This window comes from Anabrus simplex, chromosome 9 (genome assembly GCF_040414725.1).
Source record: "Anabrus simplex isolate iqAnaSimp1 chromosome 9, ASM4041472v1, whole genome shotgun sequence".
In the NCBI taxonomy this organism is placed as follows: Eukaryota; Metazoa; Arthropoda; class Insecta; order Orthoptera; family Tettigoniidae; genus Anabrus; species Anabrus simplex.
The window spans coordinates 25,266,910-25,293,445 of NC_090273.1; the positions used below are offsets into that span (position 1 = coordinate 25,266,910).

A 26,536-nucleotide genomic window follows, 5' to 3' on the forward strand; every position below is an offset into this window, starting at 1 on the left:
TATATCTACATTATTCGTGCACTGGTTGGATTCTACCACAAGTCCAGACTGTACCGGCTATCTGTCTTTATATTAAACTATTGTAGGCGGCCTGAGCGACTCTGTCAAAAGCTGTTTGTGAAATATTTACCTTTCCTTACCATGCCTTCCCGACCCTTGAGAGACTGTGGAGAAAAACAAAGATGATAAAGGAGGAGGTGAAGAGGAATATTGTTACTGAGGACCAGCTGGTGTGTTGACACGGTTCACCTGAGAGCAACCCCAAGCCCACACTGCAGTCGAGAGCCACTTCTAACCCAGAGTTCGTCTTTGAGATGCAGATTGCTGCAATCAATGTTTCCAATCATCAGAACATCATGTACCTACTAATGACACCTAAAGATCGGAAGGGAGAATGATGGCACGAAATTTCTCTAAAAAATTACAAATAGAAGAATTGCGTTCTTATTTCCTGGCACTCTGAAAATTTCATGTTATTGAGAGAAGAAATTCGACATTTCAAACGGAGAAAGTTATAACAAGTTCAAAAGTTATTTTCAGAGATTTAGGGTACAGTTAGCAGAAAATTACCAGTGTCAGTGTGAAAATGTCGAGCAAACGGTAGTTTGAATGTACATTACGTTATGGCAAAGAAGCAGATTAGTAGCGCATTTCAACTACTAAGAAATTTACTTCTCACCATAACTTACATATGTATAAATTGTGTTCTTCCTCTGCTTTTGTGAGCTACTTGGAGCAACTATTTAAACAACTATAATATCTGAGAACTTTATGCAACAGATAATTATATTTTTAAAGCCATAACCCTAACATACGTTTTGTGTAATGGGGTTATGTATATCGGAGATTCAATAATAATAATAATAATAATAATAATAATAATAATAATAATAAAAATTCAGCCAGGCTGAGCTTAGATGATTGAAGCACTGGCCTTCCGACCCCAACTTGGCAGGTTCGATCCTGGCTCAGTCTGGTGAGATTTGAAGGTGCTAACTATGGTTGAAAGTGTCGGTAGATTTACTGGAACGTAAAAGAAAGCACTCCTGCGGAACTACATTTCGGCACCTCGGCTTCTCCGAAAACCGTAAAAATGTAGTTCGTGGGACCTACAACCAATAACATTATTATTAATATTCCGTTCATGCAAATGTTCCTCTCCACAGATTATGCAGTCTCTACATCAGTACAGTTCGTAAAAATGAATGTTTAAGGATTTCAGCTCACAAATTAAAACCTATGTGGTATATTTCTACATACATACATTCATACATACATACATACATACATACATCTTCATTATACACAGTTATTCCTTCAATCTGCAAGTCTGACTCCTTGCCTGAATGTTCAGCGTCATGGCCTTCGGTTCAGAGGGTCCCGGGTTCGATTCCCGGCCAATTCGTGGATTGTAATCGCATCTGATTAATTCTTCTGGCTCGGAGACTGGTGTCTGTGTTTGTTCCAGCACTTCCCTCTTGATAATCACACAACATACTTCACTACCAACCACCACAAAAACACGCAATAGTGATTACATCCTTCCATATAGGGTTCGTGTCCGGAAGGGAATCCTGCCGTAAAACAGGGCCAAACCACATTTGTTATACAGTTCGCACCCGCGACCCCACAAGTGTGGGAAAAGCGGCAGAAGAAGATTCCTTCAGTCTCCAAGCTTCTGTGAATTAACTGAGTGCCTACACAATCTTGAGTTTGCAACTAGCTCCGTAGCCTCTCTTTGCTCCATACTTCCTAGCTTTAAACCCTTACAAACTGAGCGACAATCGATATATTTCATGGCATCAAAAGAATGTAATATAAAAATGAAACCACTTTTTCCTTTGCGAAAATCAAATGATCATGACTATGTCTCCCGGTTATGGCCATATATCAACGACTGCTAATTTCACATGGCAACCAGCCATAAGACATAGCCTGCACGGTTGCTAGGTAACATTGTCCGACTGTTCATCCATACCTTACATCACAACCTTCACGGTTGCTAGGTTACATAGTGTGACCATTCAACCATACCTTACATCACTGCACGGTTGCTATGGTTACATAGTGTGACCATTCATCCATACCTTACATCACTGCACGGTTGCTAGGTAACATTGTCCGACTGTCCATCCATACCTTACATCACAACCTTCACGGTTGCTAGGTTACATAGTGTGACCATTCAACCATACCTTACATCACAACCTTCACGGTTGCTAGGTTACATAGTGTGACCATTCAACCATACCTTACATCACTGCACGGTTGCTATGGTTACACTTCCGTCACACAGTTGGTCGCGTCGCGTTACGCAAATGTTCGGATAAAACCCATCCATAAGACATATTTATGTTAAAATAATATATTTCCTGAAGGCAAAATAGCAATTAATCGTGCATTCCACATTTGTCTGATAACACGTAGAGTGTTCGTAGAGATTTCTTATGTTATTTTAGGCTGTATTATTCCTCCCCCCCCCCCTCGGTTACTTCTCTCATATTCGCGAATACCCTCTGTAGAATAGTAATTATTTCCTTTTACTTTATACTATTAGTTCACCACGGTATTTTTAAATCAAGTCTTTTTTTAATATTCTATGTATATTTAACAGTAAAACTTCGTTATCATTATTATTTAGCTATATATTTACTTTAGGATACTGTAGGTTCCTCCTTGGTGTACAACCTCGTTCCAATTCCAATCCATACACGAACTCCACGTAGAACTATCCATAGAAGGGCTCATGTCATTCATTCCAAAATTTAGGCTTCCAGGCCTCCTATCCATTCAACATACTGTATTTGGTATGGCCATTAATCATCATTAATATTATTATTATTATTATTATTATTATTATTATTATTAGCGCGTAAATTAACTCCACCGGGCGAGTTGGCCGTGCGCGTAGAGGCGCACGGCTGTGAGCTTGCATCCGGGAGATAGTAGGTTCGAATCCCACTATCGGCAGCCCTGAAGATGGTTTTCCGTGGTTTCCCATTTTCACACCAGGCAAATGCTGGGGCTGTACCTTAATTAAGGCCACGGCCGCTTCCTTCCAACTCCTAGGCTTTTCCTATCCCATCGTCGCCATAAGACCTATCTGTGTCGGTGCGACGTAAAGCCCCTAGCAAAAAAAAAAGTAAATGATCTCCTGTGGGACAAAATTCCGGCTCGTCTACGTCACCGAAAACCGTAAAATTAGTTAGAGGGACTTAAAACTATTATTATTAGTAGTAGTAGTAGTATTATCATTATCAAATTCAATGTCATACATTCACTTCTCGAGATATATTCAAGTTTTTCTGTTCAAAAAATTGTTTAGACGGATGACGTTCTTTTGTTCCTCATTCCTATTTCGAACGGATGACGTTCTTTTGTTCCTCATTCCTACTTCGAACGGATGACGTTCTTTTGTTCCTCATTCCTATTTCGAACGGATGACGTTCTTTTGTTCCTCATACCTATTTCGAACGGATGACGTTCTTTTGTTCCTCATTCCTATTTCGAACGGATGACGTTCTTTTGTTCCTCATTCCTATTTCGAACGGATGACGTTCTTTTTTTCCTCATTCCTATTTCGAACGGATGACGTTCTTTTGTTCCTCATTCCTATTTCGAACGGATGACGTTCTTTTGTTCCTCATTCCTATTTCGAACGGATGACGTTCTTTTGTTCCTCATTCCTATTTCGAACTTATATTTATTTACCTGTAAAATATTTATATAACTCACAGATAAAAGACGAGAAAATACAAATATTTGGGGGCTGCACACGTTCACGTAATCCACTAATGTCGTCCGTTGAAGTTAGAAACAGGAATTTTTATGATGAGGAATTTCGTAGCATGCCAGGTTTAAATCAAAGTAGATTGATGTGTCGAACTTTGTGAAATACTTGGCCAGGTTAGCTTAGTGGTCACCCCTGTAGGAAGGAGTGGAAAAAAGCTTGCGAGAGAAGAGCAAAGAGTTGAAAAAGAGAGACATGTCCCCTAAATGCACATGCCATGTTCTTTACATGTGTATGTAATAAGGGCGGGTAGTCGGTGATGTAACACAAGATAGGCGGCATTTACTGAAGTCTCTCCGCATTTGTTTATTTGTTGGTCAAGATCTTTTATTAAAAGATAAAAGGTTAGTATACATATTTTTATTAGTTAAAATGTGTGTATAAATAACGTGATCAAAGAACCGTGGGGAATTGTTGTGATTCTGAGAGCTGTTTACAATTTCATTATCATATTCTTCGTACAAGGTTGGTATATTATGAGTTAGTTCTAGTTCCATATCCGGGTTCAATTTGAAGAACAGATATTTGCAATGTCGAGTTTTAAATCATTGAATTCATGTGATGTGGCTCATATTTTAAAAATAAATCAAATTACTGCTTGATTTTGAATTAGTCCATTAAGTGGATTATGGACGTTTTTACTCCAAGCTTATAAATGTGTGTCTTATTTTCTACTTAATTCTGAACAAACCTCATATACAGCTTAATTCTACTGTGTTGGTAATTAGTTGTCCACCTCTGTGGTGTAGTGGTTAGCATGATTAGCTGCCACCCCTGGAGGTCCGGGTTCGATTCCCGGCTCTGCCACGAAGTTTGAAAAGTGGTACGAGGGCTGGAACGGGGTCCACTCAGCCTCGGGAGGCCAACTGAGTAGAGGTGGGTTCGATTCCTACCTCAGCCATCCTGGAAGTGGTTTTCCGTGGTTTCCCACTTCTCCTCCAGGCAAATGCCGGGATGGTACCTAACTTAAGGCCACGGCCGCTTCCTTCCCTCTTCCTTGTCTATCCCTTCCAAGCTTCCCATCCCCCCCTGTTCAGCATAGCAGGTGAGGCCGCTTGGGCGAGGTACTGGTCATTCTCCCCAGTTGTATCCCCGACCAAGAGTCTGAAGCTCCAGGACACTGCCCTTGAGGCGGTAGAGGTGGGATCCCTCGCTGAGTCCGAGGGAAAAACCGACCCTGGAGGGTAAACAGATGATGATGATGATGATGGTAATTAGTTAATCTCCACTAGGCTTGCAAAAGTATCATATTTTCTCAATAGACTGCATAGTGAATAAAATATGTTAGAATAAAATGTGTTAAGAAGTTCTTTTTTTTTCAATTTGCTTTACATCGCACCGATACAGATAGGTCTTATGGCGACGATGGGATAGGATAGGACTAGAAGTAGGAAGGAGGTGGCCATGGCCTCAGTTAAGGTACAGTTCTAACATTTGCCTGATGTGGAAATGAGAAACCATGGAAAGTCATCTTCAGGGCTGCCAACAGTGGGGTTCTAATCCACTATCTCCCGAATATAAGCTCACAGCTGCGCGTCCCTAACCGCACAGCCAAATTACTCGGTGTGATCTTCTATCCATGCAGGCAATTTATCATAAGAACGTACGTGGTTCGAGACGTGTAGCTGTTTGCTTACATTCGGGAGATAGCAGGTTCGAACTCCACTGTCAGCAACCCTGGAGATAGTTTTTCGTGGGCCGGGCTGAGTGGCTCAGATGGTTGAGGCGCTGGCTTTCTGAGCTCTGACGGTGTTTCAAGTAGGTGGGGAGCTCTAGTGTAATTATTATTATTAGTTTTCCGCGGTTTCCTGTTTCCTCTCCAGGAAGATGCTGGAGCTTTAGCTACCTTAACTTAGCCCTGCCTATCACATCGCCCATAAGACATGTGTGAAACGATGCGACGTAAAACAAATACACCCAAAAACAATCGCACGTATAATATTGCACTTCGTTAGCAGAATTTACTTTCTCGATAAATAGTTTAGTATGAGCCTAACGATAGAATTGGATATCAGTACTTCTACAGTATTGCAGATTTAAATCCAGGTAACATTAAAGCTATTCTATTACGATATTATTAAACTAAACAGCTTATTGCTCAATACATTTGATTCCATTTTGTACCGAATGTACCAAGTTTCCGAACTGAAGCCAATTTATAAATAGAATAATGGTTAGCTGGCACTGAATTAACAGGATACACCCTACTTTACTTGGTAGTTTATATCTAGGCCTTCTACCCGGAGGTTGTATTTTTAATATTTACCCGATGGTTGGAACGGAAGCGAGGGAGTGAACCCGGATAAGAAAGCAAGCAATAGGGTTCAGATAGTCGCCACGCTTACCAGACGACACTCCTACACCTGCAGGCCGTCTCGCTGACAACATTTGTCTTATCTGATTATTTATTAAATATTTGGTATTTTCTTTCCTGTTCGGGAATGGAATACCCGGCTCCTTAGCTGATGGTTGTGAGTGGTTGCCTTCGGTTCAGAGGCCTCTGGGTTCTATTCCCGACCGCGACTGGGATTTTAGCTGTATCTGGTTCTCTGTAAAGACTTCGCGTTTGCCCTTACACCACACTACCAACCACCACACATAAACACGCATTAGAAACAACATTCCTGCGCATAGAGTTGATGTCAGAAAGGGCATCCGACGTAAAACGGGGTCAAATCCTTACGGAGTACCAGTCCTAATCCACGAAGAAGAAGAAGAAGAAGAAGAAGAAGAAGAAGAAGAAAAGAAGTGATGATGAAGATTAGTAGTAGTAGTAGTAGTAGTAGTACGTAGCAGTAGTATCCGGCTTTGTGGTGTAGTGATTAGTGTGATTAGTTGCCACCCCCAGGGGCCCGAGTTCGAGTCCCGGCTTTGTCACGAAATTTGAAAAGTGGTACGAGGGCTGGAACGGGGTCCATTCAGCCTCGGGAGGTCAACTGCGTAGAGGAGGGTTCGATTCCTACCTCAGCCATCTTCGAAGTGGTTTTCCGTGGTTGACTACTTCACCTCCAGGCAAATGCCGGGATGGTACCTAACTTAAGACCACGGCCGTTTCCTTCCCTCTTCCTTGTCTGTCCCTTCCAATCTTCCCATCCCCCTGCAAGGCCCCTGTTCAGCATAGCAGGTGAGCCTGGGCGAGGTACTGGTTCTCCCCCCAGTTGTATCCCCGACCCACAAGTCTCGCGCTCCAGGGCACTGCCCCTCAGGCGGTAGAGGTGGGATCCCTCGCTGAGTCCGAGAGAAAATACAACCCTGGAGGGTAAACGGATTAAGAAATAAAGATGATTATTATTATTATTATTATTATTATTATTATTATTATTATTATTATTATTATTATTATTATTTTTATTTTGGGATGGGTAACTCCACAGTAGTACGAATTGATGTAGAATTCTGGACATGGAATGACAAAACAAAAACGCTCTTCAGTACCCTTTATGAAGTTGACCACGTGGCACTCCAACACCTGCAAGCGATCTGGCTGGGGGCAGCAGTCATCTTGGCAGTCCAAGGCTCTTATGGGACTGTTCCGTATTTTTATTTCCTATTTGGAAATTGAATTGTTCCACAGTAGAGCGAGTTGAAGTGGAACTCCGGACCACAGATGACAAAACAAACACGCCATGTAGTGCCCCTCATCACGAGAATAACCCCGCCTAGTCTCTCATATTCAACCTCAATTATACAATTTTATATTCGTTGAGCCTCACTGATGTTTTTGTTTTTTCATGTTATTCTTCTTTACACATATTTCTTCCTTATATTTCTTCGTCATTTCTGGTTCTCTCCTTCCCCTATCATCCGCCCTATTGCCGCCTAATGTTATTATATTCCTTCTTAAATTGCTGCCTTGGTCCAATTAATATCATAAATGGGGGCTCATTTCGCGTCGTTTCGCTGCGGGAGGAAAATAATAATCCAATAAAAAGTGAAGAGGAGGTGCTGGGCTGGGATGTGGCTAATTGCTGCCCAGTGTCCACGACAGGGACCCGTCCCAACCTATATTTGCTTGCTAGGCGTTGTTGCGTCCACTCTGTTATTACAGCCAATAGCAAGACAAAGAGCAACCGAGTGAGATCCCATTATCTTGAGCCTCGCTCCATTTGGGATATTTCAATCCTTGTTAAAACTTATTTTTGTTTCCTCTGCCTTCTACACTTCCTTTCTTTCGTCCTTCCTTCGTATTATGTGTCCAGTCTAATTAGGCAACCAACCGATAGCTATAAATGGTTTATAGGCCATGTAAACTCGTACATATTACAGCCGTAATAACCGTACAGGTACTATTTTCTTAGAAATACTTTGTGAAAATTCAAAAATATGTCCTTCATCTAAGAAATAAAATCTGGTTTATTCCATTCGATGAGAAACACCTTATTTACTAGAAAGTAAATAGCTCGTTTATTTATTTATTTATTTATTTATTTATTTATTTATTTATTTATTTATTTATTTATTTATTTATTTATTTATTTATTTATTTATTTCAAGTGACGAAGTTGGGGTGCATGGCCCTCTCTTACACTTAACCTCTTACCTATACTGATTGCAATATAAAGATTGAAGACAGTGGGACTGGCTGTATGTTCATTTTAAACGCAACAAGCCTATACCTTCACGTGACTGTTGATAGTGAGGATCTAACACAATAATCGGGTACGGCTAGAAATTGCAAAGCGTGTGTTTCTGTAATTAAAACCTTCTTTGCGACCGTGACCTTCGATTCGTGAAGTGTTATTTGTTACAAGCGCTGCGTTATAGGCGTCCAAAAATGAGCAATGAAAGCTTCGACAGTGAAGCGACTGCAGAACATTCAAGATCCCATAGACTGTGTCACCAACGAGAAGATACTTCGTCGAGTCGGCAAATCTCATGAAGTGTTAATCCTTAGCAAACTCAAGAAAGCGGCATATTTCGGTCAAATACAGCCTTATATAACTGACCATAGAAAGCAAGATAGAACAAGAACATCGACGTGGCCAGGGAACGTAGAATGTTCGACAGTGGCAATTCTTATACAGGAAGCGCAAAATACTCCATGTTGGCCAGCATTTTTGTGAGGAGACAGTATCGGAATCAGGAGAAGATGAAGAAGAATTGATGAGAACATAGCCACGAGAGCTTAAGTTTTACGTGGAATCATTTCAAAAATTCCATATGTCTTGGTCGGGATTCGAACATCGGCCATCCTGGTATGAGAAGCCAGTGACTATACTACTCGGTTACCACGTCCCCATTGTTATAAGGTGCGTGTAGTTTGTATCTATTCAGAGTCACGTGTAGTTATAGTATATATATATATATATATATATATATATATATATATATATATATATATATATATATATATAATTTCGTGTGGCTATTTCTAGCCGAGTGCAGCCCTTGTAAGGCAGACCCTCCGATGAGGGTGGGCGGCATCTGCCATGTGTAGGTAACTGCGTGTTATTGTGGTGGAGGATAGTGTTAGATGAGGTGTGTGAGTTGCAGGGATGTTGGGGACAGCACAAACACCCAGCCCCCGGACCATTTGAATTAACCGATGGAGGTTAAAATCCCCGACCCGGCCGGGAATCGAACCCGGGACCCTCGGAACCGAAGGCCAGTACGCTGACCATTCAGCCAACGAGTCGGACTGTAGTTATAGTTATCAGTATAGTTTCACTTTAACACTAGGCAATAACTAACGAATTAATAATAATAATAATAATAATAATAATCACTTAATGGTTAATTATTGAGTGTTACCGGAATTAAATTGACGTGTAATCTTGATATTCCTGAGGAACTCTGCCTTCCTCTAATGTTTTCTTTTGGTTCAGCAAGGTGACGCAAGTATGGAAAAGTGCTAGGACGGGAAAGTAGTGGTCATGACCTTAATTAAGGCCCAGCTCCAGCATTTGCCTCATGTGAATATGAGAAGCCACAGAAAACCATCTTGAGGGTTGCTGACGATCGACTTCGAACCCTCCATCTACCGAATGCATGCTTACAGTTACTCTGTCCGTACCTCGCAGCCCAGGGTAGATTGGCCAGAAATTGGGAAGTAGGAATACTTGGCATAAATACGCGTAAATAATACGATATTCAGCTCAGGAGTATGAAGTTTCAATCAGATGTTCACTCATTAATGCTTCAGTGAAAACTGAAATGGGAATGTGCTCCACGATTTGAAATTTTAAAAAAAACGATCTCGAGAATCACTTGAGGGTAGTTTTAAAGGCACTCTCAGAATAAATAGTGAAAAATATTACAGTTCAGATAGGAGCTAGTAGGCCTATACTTCAACTTTTAAGTCCTGTCATAACATATGATGTATCACACGCGAGGAAACTCTAGTATTGGAATGTGAAGAACTGTTTTTCCTTTTAACCGTATCTACACACTCTCCCGATGATACTTGAAACTGAATGAATAGTTATATCCCTCTGAGTGTGATGATGTATTGAACCGTTTTGCCTGGAAGTAATGTCAGCTGCGAGGTAGAGCAAGTTCCGCGCACATAACTTCGGTGCGTTGAAGTCTCCTCGCTCGCTGCTGGAAGAATAAACATCTCGTAGGATCTAATGAGGAAGCGTAGAGGATTCCAGTATCCTAATAGCCCTCCTAGAATGTGGGCAAACGAGCGCTCGCGAAAAGATGATGGAAGTGGTATGCGAGTCACGCGCTGCGACCACATGGTGACAACTGGAGGAATGCTTTTAACATTCCCGACAAAACGAAGAGAGAAATAATCGTCATAACACACTTGACACCCTCTGTTACTGGTGCAGCTCATCTCTATTTGTCCACACCTCGAAAATTATTAGATCGTATTTCTTTGGTAACTCCTCTTCATTCCTGATATGAAGAGTGTGGTACACATTGTTCGTTACAGAAATTCACTTTTCTTCAAATTTACGTAATCTGTTTTACAGAAGATGCCATGACGACCACCCCGCAGACGTTCAGGTGATGGTGATTGTTGTTTCAAGGAGAAAACGAGATTATCAGTCCCTCACTACATTAATTGAAGGGTCGAAAGGAAAAACACTAATATTTCAAGAATTAATGTATCGAATTAAGAACGACAAGGTTCTTAAAAGGTGAGAAAATGAAAGAACTGTAGATCTAAATCCGCCCTGGAAAGAACGGAATAAAAACTGACCTGGGGAAGTAGGGAAGAAAGTTAACGGATGGAGATTATGTTCTAGTGTTTGAATATCACACGGACTCGGTTCTTTTAGTGACGATGGGACAGGAAAGGGCTAGCACTGAGAAGAAAGCGTCCGTAGCGTTAATTGAGGTACAGCCCAGCATTTTCGTGGTGTAAAAATGGGGAACCACGGAAAACCATTTTCAGGGCTGCCGACCACTATCTCTCGAATCTAAGTTCAAAGTTACATGATCCAAACACCGTTGTCAACTCGATCGGTAACAGATAAAGAAATGTATAAGCAGTACCGGACTTATCTCAACGGGCGGCGGTGATAGGTCACGTTGTAGCGGTGTAAAATGAAAATCCTCAGCCTGTTTCCAGTCATTTTACCGGAACAGCAATGAAACGAATGAAGCCCCCATCTAGCGGCGAGGATAGGAATTGTGCCGGCTGCTGATACCTGTCGCACTCCTCTGGGGCAATGATTAATGTCTGACAGATGAAATGAAATGATATTGGAGTGTATTGCTAGAATGAAAGATGACAGGGAAAACCGGAATGCCCGGAGAAAAAACTGTCCTGCCTCCATTTGTCCAGCACAAATCTCATATGGAGTGACGGGGATTTGACCCACGGAACCCAGCCGTGAGAGGCACGGACGCTTAGCGGTATTAAGTAATTTTCGAAATAAGAGAATATATTATTTTGCGTCACGGAGTTTCGTTGAGAGAGTCCCGATTTTGATTCCCGACTGAGTCGCGGATTTGATCCACATTTGGTTCATTCTTCCGACTTGGGAACGAAATGTTTATGCTTTCCTCGATAGACACCTTTTCATATATACGCGACACACCACAACACACTGCCGAAACATGCAAGAGCAGTACACACGGCTGACGGAGGGCATCCGGCAGTAAAACAGAGCCACGTTCATATATGCTTATACCGATCCAGGGTGTGAGAGAAGCGGTGGATGATATTTTTCTTTTGTTTCTTTCTTTCTGCCTTTCCCCACCCACTTGATCAGGAGAATAAGCCTGGAACGTTTTATGGCGGGGTATGTGAAAGAGAGAGAATAAATTATATCTACAGTAAGCTCGAATTAAACTGTAGAAAATTAATACTGTCTATCTACATTCATCCTCACATTGCTGTATTTTTTCCTAGATATCGTCGCTGCGCCTCCGAAAACCACTATGGGAGAAATACTGACCCGCAGTACATACATAATCAGGAGCAAAATTTCTTTGAATTTACTCACACAATATTGAACCGTAGATGACAGAAGCTTACCGGCGAAAGTTCTAAGCTGAAATATTTCACATAGCGGTTTTCTCAGGCCCAACAAAGATATTATTATGTGCTATTAGAAGTGACCAGGAGTGATGGCTCTACCTTTATTTAATACGAACAAAGTTCTGACCGATTATAAAAGATACATCAGTCAAAACTGGGATAAAATTTGTGTAAATTAATTTGCACAAATTTTGCATTATGATTTAATTTCACCTAAGACTGGTTTCATATCAAAATATTTGAGTCTCTTCTTGGGGATTTTGGTTCAGATATCTCACATTTTCTCAAAAAGTTTCAAGCTGATGTTCCTCATATTACCATAATTGTTATGAGTTCATTTGTACGATTCAAAAATTAGTGGGAGCGCGCGCTCTGTGGTGGTAGCTATTGTCAGACAGGAACTGGTTATTTTGTCACAAGCACAAAAATGGAGCAACCGAGGACGGTTCTCAGAACTTCTGCGGCAAAGGTAATTCATTTACACATAATAGACAAATGAATTTGGAGGACTTGAATTTATGTCACTGATCCCCGATTTGGACTGCTGATACACAAAAAGTATGATATTGCACCTTTGGTGATGAAGGAAGTGTTAACGACCTCAAATTCTTACCAATTTGAAGGGTCCCGCAGATTGGTAAATGCATGGAAATTCACTTAAAAGTAATGCAGCTAGATGGCAGTAGTCCTCATAATCGAAGATACAACACATTTGAATACAACATTGATTTCTAAATTAAAACTGTAACACTTTAAAGGACGTATGCAAGTCTCGGAAATTGACACGGCGTACAGTGTGTCGAATCCCATATCTAGGTGGAAAAAATTCACTGCCGCAAACCAAAGCAAAACCTGGCTCATTCGATAGTGAACAAACCAGATGGTGACCTTCTGTCTTCCCTTCCGCTTTCTGGTGTGTAGGATGGAGCGGACAGGTGCTGAAATGTCTTCCTGGCGGATATCAGCTCAGTTGATGGGAGGTGTCGGAGTGAACCGAACGTTGTGTTTCTAGGGAGTTCAACGAGGTGTTGTCTTCTGTGGCTCATGGAACAGTGAAAAGTGGTATGTGTTCTCACTTTTATGCGTAATATGAGCATTATGCACTAAATAAGTTATTTACAATGCGTTGTAAAAGGAAGCTGTTGTAGAAACTTCGATTGTTTTTAGATTTTGATCGGAAAAAACTTTATGAGTGCCTCATAGTGCCACTTTACTTTAAACGTCATTCGATGGGAAATTTAATGTAGATTCAGGATCTGTAGCGGTTTGGTTGCGCACGAATGTGCATGATGGTTTATTTTCTTATTTTCAGTGACTATGTGGGCGTTGCCGCGAGAAGAATTTTTCAACGCCTGGCGGTCGTGTCATAAAGAGGGGCGTTCAGAAGTCATATTTCAATATGTTATGAATAAATTTGAGCCTACAACTCTTATTGACACTCAGGTTCAGGAGCTAAGAAACAAAATTGATATCCCATAATATCAAAAAATGGGAGAGTGCAGGAAGAAGAGAACAACGATTCCGAGAAAAATTCGGTGATTGATTAAATGGGACGGATTTTATCGTGTTAAGTGAACAAGACGACATTGATCCAGCGTATGATCCGAAAATAAGTTGTGTCCCTAACAAAGCCGGCCGTCACCCTAAGGAATTTAAAGACTGTTCCGTAAAGACGAAGAAGCAAAATGATTGTGATATTACCGAATCGCGTAGTTTGGAGGAAGTCGCGTTTGCTGCTGAAGATTCTTTTCGACCAAACGGGAAAAGAGATGCAGCAACGTGAAAGAGCTTTATTCTTCCCCAACAAGAGGCACAAAATTAAGAAAGCTCTAATTGCTCATAAAAAGGAGCAGGACAAGCGTCCATTTACACCGGAGGAAGCGTTAGCGCTATACGTTGACACCAAGTCTACCTCGTACGGTTATACATTAATATGGAAACGTGCCATGGATTTATGGCATTTTATTTACCCCTCATATTATGCTTTAAATAAAGCTAAAGCTGCGTTTTATCCTGCGAAGGAAGATATGACTATTAGCGATACCTCAGCTACTGTAAAGTTACAGGCAATATTAGATCTAACGGTAAAACGCTTAGTTGATACCTTACCTGTGCAAAGTACTGACTCCTCTGCCGCCCTTATCAGCAAATGGGGATGTGACGGAAGTTCAGGTCACAGTTTGTACAAAGAAAAATTTAAGGACCACAGTAACACAGATGAGTATTTGTGTGTAATCTGTTTCGTTCCTTTAAAACTGCACCTGAATGATGCCAATAAAACTGTCATTTGGACAAATCCCAGGCCTTCATCAACGCGTTATTGCCGGCCAATAACATTTCGTTTTGAGAAGGAAAGATCTGAAATCGTCAAACGTGAAGTTGAGTTAATTGAAAACCAAATAAAAGAGCAGATGCCATCTCTGGCTGGAAATTGGACTGCAGTTCACAGCTTTCTATAAACCATCGTAGGTGTAACAAGAATACTGGACTGAAATTCTCATTGTTATTCATACTTTATCCAGTTTTAAATAGTATGTTTACCACTGTCATAAACTATAGTATACACATCCAAATCGTGATTTTTAATCCCAAAACTGGACGATTCTTTTGTTGCTTTCGGTCATCTTTTACACCTCCCCTTGCCCCTCACCCCTATATATTTACCACCGAAGATCGTACACTTTAGACGATGCCAGATATGAATTCAGCGACCTCGAAAAGGGTATATTGCCAACTTTTAATAGGATCCCAGCACTAAAAACGACGTTATTCATTTTTTCCACCTAGAATTGGGATTCGACACACTGTGCGGCGTTAAGAGTCCACTACTTTCGAACATTCAGTTTAAAATTAATACTTAATACTGACACGGAGTTATTTCTTTCGTTTTCTCAGAACATGATTCTACTCAAATTAAAATTTACCGTATTTGTAGAAAGTAGACAGCACACAATATGAATCGTACCCATATCGCTGCATGATCCATGCTCTTCAGATGTTGGATCGTTTATTATTCAAATTCCATTAAAAACGTATTTGAACGAGTTGAGGTCTCGAATCACAACGTTTAGTATGCTAGTTCAAACAAATAAAACACCGTGGCACATACAGCTTATTAATGACTATGGCCTGCCAATACGACTGTTGCCGAGCTAGATGGTCTGTAGATATCGGAGTGACGGGTTATCAGCGTGGTGACAATCTCGGCCGTATTGCTTGGCTTTCGTGGCCAGGATTTCAGTTTATTTTAATCTAAGTGTTCTTAATGTTACTGTTTACAGTATATGGAAAAGCACTGATGTAAATACTTTTGAATAGAGTTCAATTTTGTTGTTAAAATATTCTCAATATTATTAATATATATTGCTCTTGATAGTTTTGAGAATGATGCCGATAAACGACGAGCATTTTTTGTCAACGCTGGGCTTAGTTCGTCGAACAAAATACGAAGCAGATTTAAGTGGTCAATAGACCTAACTACACTTGGGCAGACATGAAATATAGGAATTATGGTACGCATGTCGACAAACAACTTGTATTTTGTCATCAAAGCTTACAAAGTTTGTCTTCAACACTATTTTATCAGTCAGTGCAGTAGCTGATGTCTTGGGTGATAAACCATACCTTACTCTCGAGGAAACCACGATCGTGAATTTTTTAAGCATTTCTTTTTAAGCCCATAGTAAGATTGGCGGTGAAAATTAATATTTCATTTGAAACAGGCTTTCGGTTTGTTAGGATGTTTCAAATGGGCTGCATATGGTACAGAGATGTCAGGTACTTAAAATGGCCACGTGGGCACCAGTGGGAACCCAACCCTCAATCTTCAGATTTCCCGTCCAATGCTCTCCCGATCTAGCTACAGTAGCCTCGGTTATTCTTGTTCTCTCGACAGAAATTAATACTGCTAGCACAGCTGTAAATTATGCGCTAGCCGTCCGCTGTGCATTATTCGAATTGAATATTTAGCTTTCACGACAGCATTACACTTGATTTTGTCATCGAGAACTTTGCAAAACCTGGTTCTTGAGTGCATAATAGCATATTTTATTATTTATTCCTTGTAAGAATTTTTATTTAAGTTTAAATCACTGTGTTTTGTCTCGTTTCAGGCGAGGTAGTCACGAGGGAGCCCCTGGACCGCGAGACGCGTGCTACGTACGAGCTGGTAGCTGAAGCTCGCGACCAAGGAGTTCCTCCTCGCAGTGCTCGCGTGTCCGTACGGGTAAAGGTAACTGACGTGAACGACAACTCTCCGGAGCTGGTGGACCCACAGGAGGACGTTATCAGCGTGCGAGAGGAACAACCTCCGGGCACAGAGGTGGTGCGAGTTCGAGCAGTGGACAGAGATGAGGGTAACAACGCTTCCGTCACCTACTCTCTGCTCAAAGGACGTGACTCTGATGGGCATGGAGTCTTCACAGTGGACCCTGTGTCTGGTTTAATCCGTACCAGAGCCGTGCTGGACCACGAAGACAGGGCTATATACAGACTGGCTGTGGCGGCTACAGACAGTGGTAAACCTCCTAGGCAGACCGTCCGTCTGCTCAGGGTGGAAGTGTTGGACCTCAACGACAACAGGCCTACGTTTACCAGCTCCAGTTTGGTCTTCAGGGTAAGTAATAAGCCTTTATAAAGAGATCTTCTTTTTCTTCCTCGCTTTAACATCGGTGTACTTCATTCATGACATTCTGGTGGTGAAGTTGCTGCTATACATCCTCCAGGGTTGGCGGACCGCAGTTGTATTTTGCTGCTGGAAACTGCTTCTCTTTCAACATCACTGGGGCAGGAAATGTGTCTCTGTCGCCTCGTCTCTTGGGTCCAGCTGTTCTTAGACCTTCCACTTCTTCGTACCCTGGGTAGCTGAAAATAATGGGCTCTCTTGGCCACATACCTTTCGTCCTGTTCGTCCACATTTTCAAACAATCTTGCCCTTTCACGCTGTTTTCTCATGTGTAACTTGCTTCCGGTGAGCTTATATCGGATGTGATTCTTCAAAATTCCTGATGACATCCTCCTGGCATTTAGACGACGCTGATGGACTTCTTGGAATGCCCAGCATTTCGAAGCATAAGTTAGTGCAGGCCTCACCGCCTACCCCATGGCACAGCATTTCTGATGGGCCTTGGTCTACAAAGGGACAGCTGCTCAGTTCGAAGTCCTACAGATTAAGAGGTGTCACGTGGTCAGTGTGACAAATCCTCTCGGCCGTCATTCTTGGCCACCATCTCACAGTTAGATAGATCCCCAGTTGTAATCACGTAGGCTGAGTACACCTCAAAGTAGCACTCAGATCCCGGTAAAATTTCCTGACCTGGTCGCCAATCCAACCCGGGTCCTCCGGGTAAGAGTCAGGCACGCTATCCCTAGACCGTGGGTCCAGCATCATCATGTAGAGCTTTCCTTTAAGCTTCGGTGGCATCCCTTTATTGGAAAACGCTGGTGAATCATATAGATATAGACTGTATGTATTAGTCCCGTTTCTTGATACGGAGTCGGGGATGAGGTGACATGGCTTGTTTTACGGCCGGATGCTCTTCCTCACGTCAACCAGTTGAGGAGCAAATGAGTGATGATGAATGACATTGAGTAAGGAGGTGCAAGGAATCGGATGTGGCCTATGTATAGGAACTCTCCCGGCATTTGCCTGGATGTGCAAAGGGAGAACTACGGAAAACCATTCTCAGGACAGCCGATGGTGGGTTTCAAACCCACACATTTCCCTAATTGAAAGCTTGAGACTATAGCCATAGGACGTAAACACGCGCTGCCACTCCACTCGCTTCATTAAGAAATTAAAGGTTTCTCTGATCATAAGTTGCAGTAAAATGCTGGAATCACGTCAACAGTGACATACGAATTTCGCATCACTGACACCTCAGCAAAGACCACCCTTCAGCAGGCGTCATCAGTCCTTACAGAAACAAAATTTCTGTAAGTTAATGCAAGATGGTGTTAAATAAAAATTTCGTTACATATTCAGTGAACGTGTGTTTTCTACAGGATATATACATTGCTTTTACCAAAGTTATGGTTGGAAAATTCGTGACAATGATGAATTATCAAAGGAAGTTAAAACGTCTGTTTCTCGCACTTCTTTTCTCATAGAGGGACATCCTGACGTAAATCTGTTATCAGTAGTGGACGCAGTGCTAGTTTGGTCTGTCTGTCTGTTAGGTCATCAGCCCAGAGGCTGGTTAGATTCTCAAATAGCACCACCAAAGGTTATGCGGCTATAAGGAAACCGCAAAAACCAATGGCAGCACCAAAATGAGGCGTACTAGGCAAGACGATGAGTGAGGTAGTTTGCCATTGCTTTCCTCACTGGGTCAGCAAGTGCTATTGCAGCACGACTGACCCTATGAGCAACACCTTTCATAGCACTCAGATGCACTAGTCGTGCTCTGAATGTCATTACTCAGCACCACCCATACCCCAGCAGCTTCCATATTGTCACAGCCATGGATGAGACTGGGACTTCGGTGGAAGCTACATTTTACTCTGGCCTGTGCCAAGAGACGGATACAAAAGTACTGTATCCATCAAGAAATGGCAGCAGGCAAGGCTAGTTTGGTATGTCGAGAAAATAAACTGATGACTGGGTCGCTTTAACTTTAGTATCCTTATGAAAATATCTTAACCTTTTCGATTATGTGTCAAAAACTTCTCACTCTGTTTTCTTTTCTTTCAAAATGATTCTACTTTTTTCTCTCTCTCTCTTAATCAGAGCATGTCTTTTAAAAACAATACTTCTAAAAGGAAGGCTTCATTCAGAATGATTCTTTCTTTGAGGTAAAAAAGGGCAGGAATCTTGTTTCGCGATCTCTCTTTCTCGCATTGTCTTCGCATCTCTCTGTCTTCGTCCCTCTTGCAAGGTACAGCATGTGTCTTGCTCTCTTTTTACTTCCGGCATGCGGTCGACCCGGTTTCGGACCAGGTTAGGTTAGGATTTCTCGTGTGCACCTTGCCCAGGGTGTCACACTCGTATGTCTGTGTATAGTCACATCTTCTTATAACATAGTAGCAATTAATTTGTTGTACCTTGTTGTGTGATAGTGAATTTCCATTTATTAGGCTAAGTTTGGCGTCTGTCCATGCATTGTAATTAAATACTGAAAGTGCAGCGACGATCCACAGAAATTTTAAGTAGATGTTCATCACTAAGACTATCATTCAAGTTTTCTGCCCGAAACTTGGTCTTTTTACCCTTCTTCTCCATTGTTGTATAACCATCACAGTGCTTTTCGTTTAACTGTACTATTTTCGCTTGATGTTTTCCAGCATTTTATATCTATTTCTTCCTCTTTTACCATTTGTTATTTCTTCTATTCAGTCCTTTAGCAGACAATCCCTTTTCAAACAGAGTCCAGTGAAATTCATTTCTCCCTTGCTAATAATTTGTATCATGGACAGTTTTCCCGTAACTCTTTAAAAAAAACTTCATTCTTTAACCCTGTTTACCCATTTAACTCCTGGAATTGCATCATTATCCACGTCCATGTCTGCATCAAACACTGAAACGCTCCAGACATAAACCTTTGCAAGCGTTTTTCTCATATTTTAATTCAACGGCCCGCATAGAAATTACCTCTCCCTGCTGAAAACTTCCTTTACCACTGCAATCCTTTTCTTAACTTCCATTATCTAGAGTATGTCTTCACTGATCATACTTCCCAAACACTTGAAGTTCCCTAATTTTTCTATATACTGTCCTATCTTTACCACCTCTTCCTGGTCTTTTAAGAAATTAATTTTTATTTTCCTTCCCTTTGATGCAGTTAAGGCAACTGGTCTTTCTAATTTACGTGCTAGGCGAGGGTTGAGTTATTTTCGTACTTATAACTACTGTACAGCAACAGAGAAAAGTATGGATTTGTGATGTTTCTACTTTTTCACCGCTCCCGAACACAAAAACTAAATCTATAGTTTCTCACCAACATGGATGTCACTGGCAACGATGTACACCAATACAAAGTTATATTTAATGCCCAATGACAGCTAATGGAGAACCTGTTGAGGATCCAACCAGCTTTCGGGCTGAATACCCAACATACAACACACACCATGTAACAAATGCATAAGGTACTGCTTTTGGTGTATTACAACTCGGTTATTTAGGCCATAGATTATTATAATTAATTGATTAAATGCTAAATATCCACGTATGCTGTTAAGATTGCAAAAATCATCACCTTACGTGATAGTGACTTTGAATTCACTGCATTGAGAAACTAAAACTTCCATGATTCAAGCACCACTCGTCTTCAGGAAAAGGTTAGTTCTGTTTCCAGTTCTAGCCCGAATAATTGCAGTTCTATCCCGTAGTCACCAAAAACCTACTTCAGTTTGTGTGACGTTTAACTGTTAGGAAAATAATAATAATAATAATAATAATAATAATAATAATAATAATAATAATAATAATAATAATAATAATAATAATAACCTGTATCAAGTTCATACTCCATATTAGATTATATGTGTATGTAGAAGTTGGTACCGAGCTTACAGAATCGCCCTCGTATTACTGAAAGAAATTTTCTCCCATTAGAAGTTCCTATCTTTCAATTTTCGTCTCATTTTCATATAAATGTGCTGGAATTAGAAGGAAGTTATTTATATTTAAACGGGCCCTGTTTTAAAATGATCTGTCAAGTTGCAATCTGAATGCAATGTACTTGACTACAAGACAAACAAAAGAAGGGAGGGAGCCGCTTGTGAGTTGGAATGCAATTTAGCGAGTCGCATAAATTCAGTGCCTGCTGGTCACCTGTCACCAGGTAGGACTGTGACCCAAGTAAGTGATGGAAAAAAGAGAGAGGGAAAGAGGAGTAAAATCACAAAGTAGACTTGGAACTTCACTTTTAGTCAATTCACATTTAAGTATTAGTTCATTCTTTTTTAAATTTCCATTGCGTAATTTTCTCCGTACACAGTTAAGAAAGTATACTTTGAAATGAATTTGACTTTGATTTTTCGAAATACAGACGAGCAGAAAATTAGTTAATGCTTTGAATCTCTAACCACCATTTAAGTTGGAATTCAAATATTTTTCTTGTCGAGTTTTTTAAAGCCTTTACTGCGATTGGATTCAGAATTATAAAATAAGGTAAATTAAACTTCCTCTAAAAGAAATTAGTAGGATATTGTTTAATCCCAGTTCTCAGTCATACATGAAGACTGATATTTTCTGTATGGTCTACACTTTATCCTTTCATTACATATCACGCATATTAACTAATTAAAAAACTTTAACGCGCCAAGTGTTTTAAGTAATCCCCGTAAATTTTGTGCGAATTTATCATCGTCTGCTCTTCACTCTCTTTCTCTCTTTCTCTCTCTCTCTCTCTCTCTCTCTCTCAGAAAATGATTAAACCCTCTGGTTTTTCTTTAGATTCTTGTAGTCAAAAAATAATAAATAGGCCTAATGTTTTATTTCCTTACTAACATATTACATATTGTATGTTTTAAATTTACTGGATTTTGTTTAAGTTAAGTTAATTTCTTTAAGTTTAAATTTAATATTTTTAAAATGTAGTTAGTGTGTTGATAAACCTGTACCGGTATATTATTATATGGAGACGCCACATAAAGGGGCTTTCCAGCCTCAGTGGCATGTAAATTATCAATAAACTCAAATTCAAAATTCTCTCTCGCAATATATATTCTGTGTTTGTCTCATTTGACAAATCAAAATATTTCGAATGATAAATTTTACTGGATACTTTGTATGTGGTGACTTTCGGGTAATTTTTTCATGATATAACCATTAAAGAGTCCTTTCTTCCTCCGGTTGGAGTAATTCAGCCTTCGAGGCTCAAATTTAGTTGTGTAGCGCTAAATGCGTACAAATGTTTTTGTCAAGGAATGCAGAAAGCCGTCTCAAACCACCAACATAAATCCATTACAGGTAGAAATAGTATGTTATCAATTCACAACGTTATCATGTTGTTTTTAAGGTAATAGTGAATAAAATTTTCATGGATCTCTTCTGTTCTTCCAGGTCCGTGAAGATGTGAAAGTGGGTCACATCGTTGGCACAGTAGCAGCGTCTGACGATGGCGGTAATCCTGGAGACGGCGACAACACCTTGGTATCTGGTAGAGGTGGTAGTCACGTGACGTACACCTTGACGTCCGCCTCCCCTGGAGCAGCCGGGGTGTTCGACATCGACCGTAGCTCCGGCGCCCTCGTGGTTGCCAGGCAGCTGGATCGAGAACTGAGGGCAGAGTACAGGTTGGAAGTTCGTGCCTTAGACACATCGGCATCCAATAATCCGCAGTCTAGCGCAGTGTCTGTGAGAGTAGACGTTGCTGATGTAAATGATAACGCTCCACACTGGGAGCAAGATCCTGTGCGCATCCACCTTGCTGAGGATACACCTGTCGGTTCCGCTGTCTGGAATTTCACCGCCTCGGATGCTGATGCAGGCTCTAACGGTGAACTGCGATATAGTTTAGTTCGACAGTGGCCACCGCAAGATGGCCAATCGAAGACCTTCACCGTTGATCCTCTCACCGGAACATTAACGTTAAACGCACCACTGGATTACGAAACTCTGCCAGAATACACCTTAATTGTCCGTGCCACTGACCAGGCTTCCAATCGTTCAGAAAGACTCAGTACATCGGTGACAGCAATAGTATTGATTAAAGACGCCAACGATAATGATCCAGTATTTGTTGCACCAGCAGCTTCTACTGTACTTCTAAGTGACACTGTATCTGTTGGCACTACTGTATGTCATGTGGTTGCGGCTGACAAGGACTCGGGTGAGAACGGACGGGTGACCTACGTCCTGGCAAGTGGCAATGACGAAGGTCGATTTGCTATCAACTACGACACTGGAGCACTCACATTATCCAGACTTCTGGTCTCGCCGGAGAACAAGCGCGCTGGTGCTGTTGCTGGAGGAAGATTCAGCCTGAATATTACTGCTAGTGACCATGGCCTACCATCCCCTCGACATGCTACAAGACAGCTCCATCTGGTGGTACAAGGGACCAAGGAGAACCCTCCACGGTTTGTTCAGGCACTGTACCACGCCAATGTTTCCGAGGACGCTCCTATGGGTACATTTGTCGTCAAAGTGATGGCGCGGTCCCTTCTCTCGGATGCCGGTAAGTACTCCGGCCTTCTTATTGTATTCCTATCATCATCATCATCATCTGTATATCTTTTCAGCAGACTTGTTAGGACTTGTACAAAAGAAAACGATATGCCTCTATCTATTGCGGTCTGTGTAAACCATCTACCTATGCCTCTTCTTTATTTAGGTCCCCCTTCTTGGACATCCGATTATCATTTGCCAGGTACCATCCTATCTAAGCATTGTCCGGCAGTTTACAACTCCTGCATTCTCTTTACATGGCGAAACCATCTGAGCCGTGCTGAAACATTTCAGTCTTTCTTATATTGTTAGGTTCACGTGAATAGAATATTCTCCTGTCACCATCCCTGATTACGTTCTTTCTCAACCTATGCATAACTGATCTTGGAAACTTCATTTCACGTCCTTGTAATTTACAAATGTATCTTGTACTTAACACAAGTACTCCAAGCTGTATTTCATGACTGGCAGAAAGTATGATTTCACGTAGTTAGTTCCAGACTGGTTTCCGTACTTGAAAGAAGAAATTGGATCATTTAGACACTCTCTTTTGTTCTATATTCTTATCATACTTGAAGGGATTAATGAATTTCGGCAGTTGTAAAAAACAACATAGAAAACAGAATACTTAAAAACCCTATATACAGTTATTATGTGAACTAATGTAACCTTTTGACACTAAAATCAGAGGTCAGCTAGTCTAAACAGTAATTAAATTATTGTTTTCTATAAGAACTGCAGTAAAGACGTAATGTGCATCCACTCCAGTATATTATTGTTATAATATTTTACTTAAGGCTGTACTGAAAATAATGTTAGATTTACGTAAATAGAGATATCTTTCTACATAGATTTGTTGACCTGAAGTTTAGAGTTTTCGATCCTCACCCGCATGCTTCATGCCTTCAGAAGAGCAATATGTATGTCTCGAAAGTAAGAGAGTTTGCATGGAAATTTTGAAAAATCCTATGTCTGAAATTTGAAAACCGTATGGTCATTGATGATCAAGTATCAAACAGCATTCTAGTTTTGATTGTATCCTAATTGGTTCCTAAGATTACTTGCACATATTCCATGCCCCTCTGAGATGGGATTTCACTTCATAATTTCCTGTCTGTGATAGAAACGTTAAAGGTGGTTGATGGCTGGATACACTTGCAAAGAGAGCGATGTTACATATTAATGAGATTAAGAGAAAAAACTGTAATCGTTCCGGTGTTGAAAAAAGAAAGAATGTTTGATAATGATTAGCAGTAATTCAGCACTCTCAGTTTGAAGTAATTAAATGACCATTAGAGATACATTGTTAATGGATATGTGAGTATATGTTACTACAAATTTTTGTTGCATATTTGCAGAATTTTTAATGTCTAACAAATCTTCACATCCGAGTAACTTTGATGATTGATGAGGATTATCATCATCTAATGGATGGTGGGGGGAAATAAGTTAGGATATGAAAGGTAGTGTTCTACCATCGATTTCACTTTTTCATCAGAAAGACCAATGCCTGTCATTTTGACAGCTGTGGAACAAAGTAGAAATTCAGTCGTGAAACTTCCGAATTTCTTGGACAGTATAGTAATGCTGTACAGTTTTTGATTCAATATGCCGAACTAAGGAGCACGTTTGCACTTATTAGCACATTTTTTGTCTTCTTCTTCTCTTATATCTCCTCTTCCTCTCACTGTGTTCCTGTTTACGTTGCTGGTGGTCTTTCCAGAAAATTTGTGTTCGTGAATTAAGGTTGTGTATTTTACTCTATCTTGATTTGTTTCTTCATTATTGCCAATTTCATTTAGGACTTCACTGATTTCTTTTAGCCAATTAATTGTGATTTTATATTAATAAGGCTAACATTTTCTTTGTGAGCCTGTTATTATCCAGTCTATATAAATGACCATAAGATTGTAATCGCCTTTTCCTGATGGTATCTGTGATTTGATAGACTTCATATGATTTCTTTTTCATCCAAATTCTATTGTTCTTTTCTTGTTTTTCGATCATCTTTATTCGAGATTTGACACCGGTTATAATAGTTTCATATGCTTAAAGTGCTTCTGTTTTAACTACTGTGTTATAATGTGGTAATTTTGTTCTTTTTGATATAGCTCTTTTGTTGTCTGTTCCAAGTAATTTTGTATGCTCTTTGAAGTTTTGCAGTTCTTTGTTACCTTGCTGATTTAATCCTGCTGGTTCAATAATTTCACCTACATTGTTAAATTTGTCTACTTGAGTGATATTTTCGTATTTGATGATTACCGATTGACTGTTGAAATCTGATCTAGTCCCTTCTACACACAATAATCGAATATGATTATGAATTATCATAGGCTAGATGCAATTGTAGGATTGAAAATTAGCATTTCTAAGACTAAAATGATGTCAGTAAGGAAGAAACTTAAGAGGATTGAATGTCAATCGGAAATCAAAACCCGAACAGGTGGGTCATTTCAACTATTTGGAATGTGTATTCTCGCAGGATAGTAGTATACTAAGTAAAACTGAATCAGAGGAAAGCCAAGCTCGCAGTTGCGGTCAGCGGTAGGGTGATTGATGGACTCGACGATGGAGGGTAAGAGAAATAAGTCTGGATGGTGTCTTTAAAAGTAGGAAAGATCACAATATGAAGATAAAGTTGGAATTCAAGAGGACAAATTGGGGCAAATATTCGTTTATAGGAAGGGGAGTTCGGGATTGGAATAACTTACCAAGGGAGATGTTCAATAAATTTCCAGTTTCTTTGCAATCATTTAAGAAAAGGCTAGGAAACCAACAGATAGGTAATCCGCCACCTGGGCGACTGCCCTAAATGCAGATCATTAGTGATTGATTGATTGATTGATTGATTGATTGATTGATTGATTGATTGATTGATTGATTGATTGATTGATTGATTGATTGATTGATTGATTGATTGATTGATTGATTGATTGATTGAAATAAAAGAAGGGACTAGGACGACGATGGATAGACTCTTAAAGTTAAATGAGGATACAGAGGTAGTTGCATATAGAGGATTGTAGAGGCGCTTAGTAATTCACAGAGGGTGGCATACTGAATGCTGAAAAGCACGACAGTCTCTGTGTAAGTAGTTATTTTGTATGGTTATGCTGAGAGCATCGCCAGCGGTCAACAACATGCCAAAAACATTGTCACGGGGTGTCAAGACTTTTAACAAATGCTCCAAAATCGATTA

General features: G+C 40.5%; 1 protein-coding gene across 1 annotated transcript in view; it reads left to right on the forward strand.

Moving 5' to 3' along the window:
• Positions 1-26,536, forward strand: part of ds (dachsous cadherin-related 1) — a 231,259-nt gene that overhangs the window by 117,274 nt on the left and 87,449 nt on the right. Inside the window, exons 7-8 of the mRNA XM_068229134.1 lie at positions 16,340-16,842; positions 22,231-23,347. Of these exons, the coding sequence (XP_068085235.1) occupies positions 16,340-16,842; positions 22,231-23,347 (1,620 nt within the window). The remainder of the gene's footprint in view (positions 1-16,339; positions 16,843-22,230; positions 23,348-26,536) is intronic.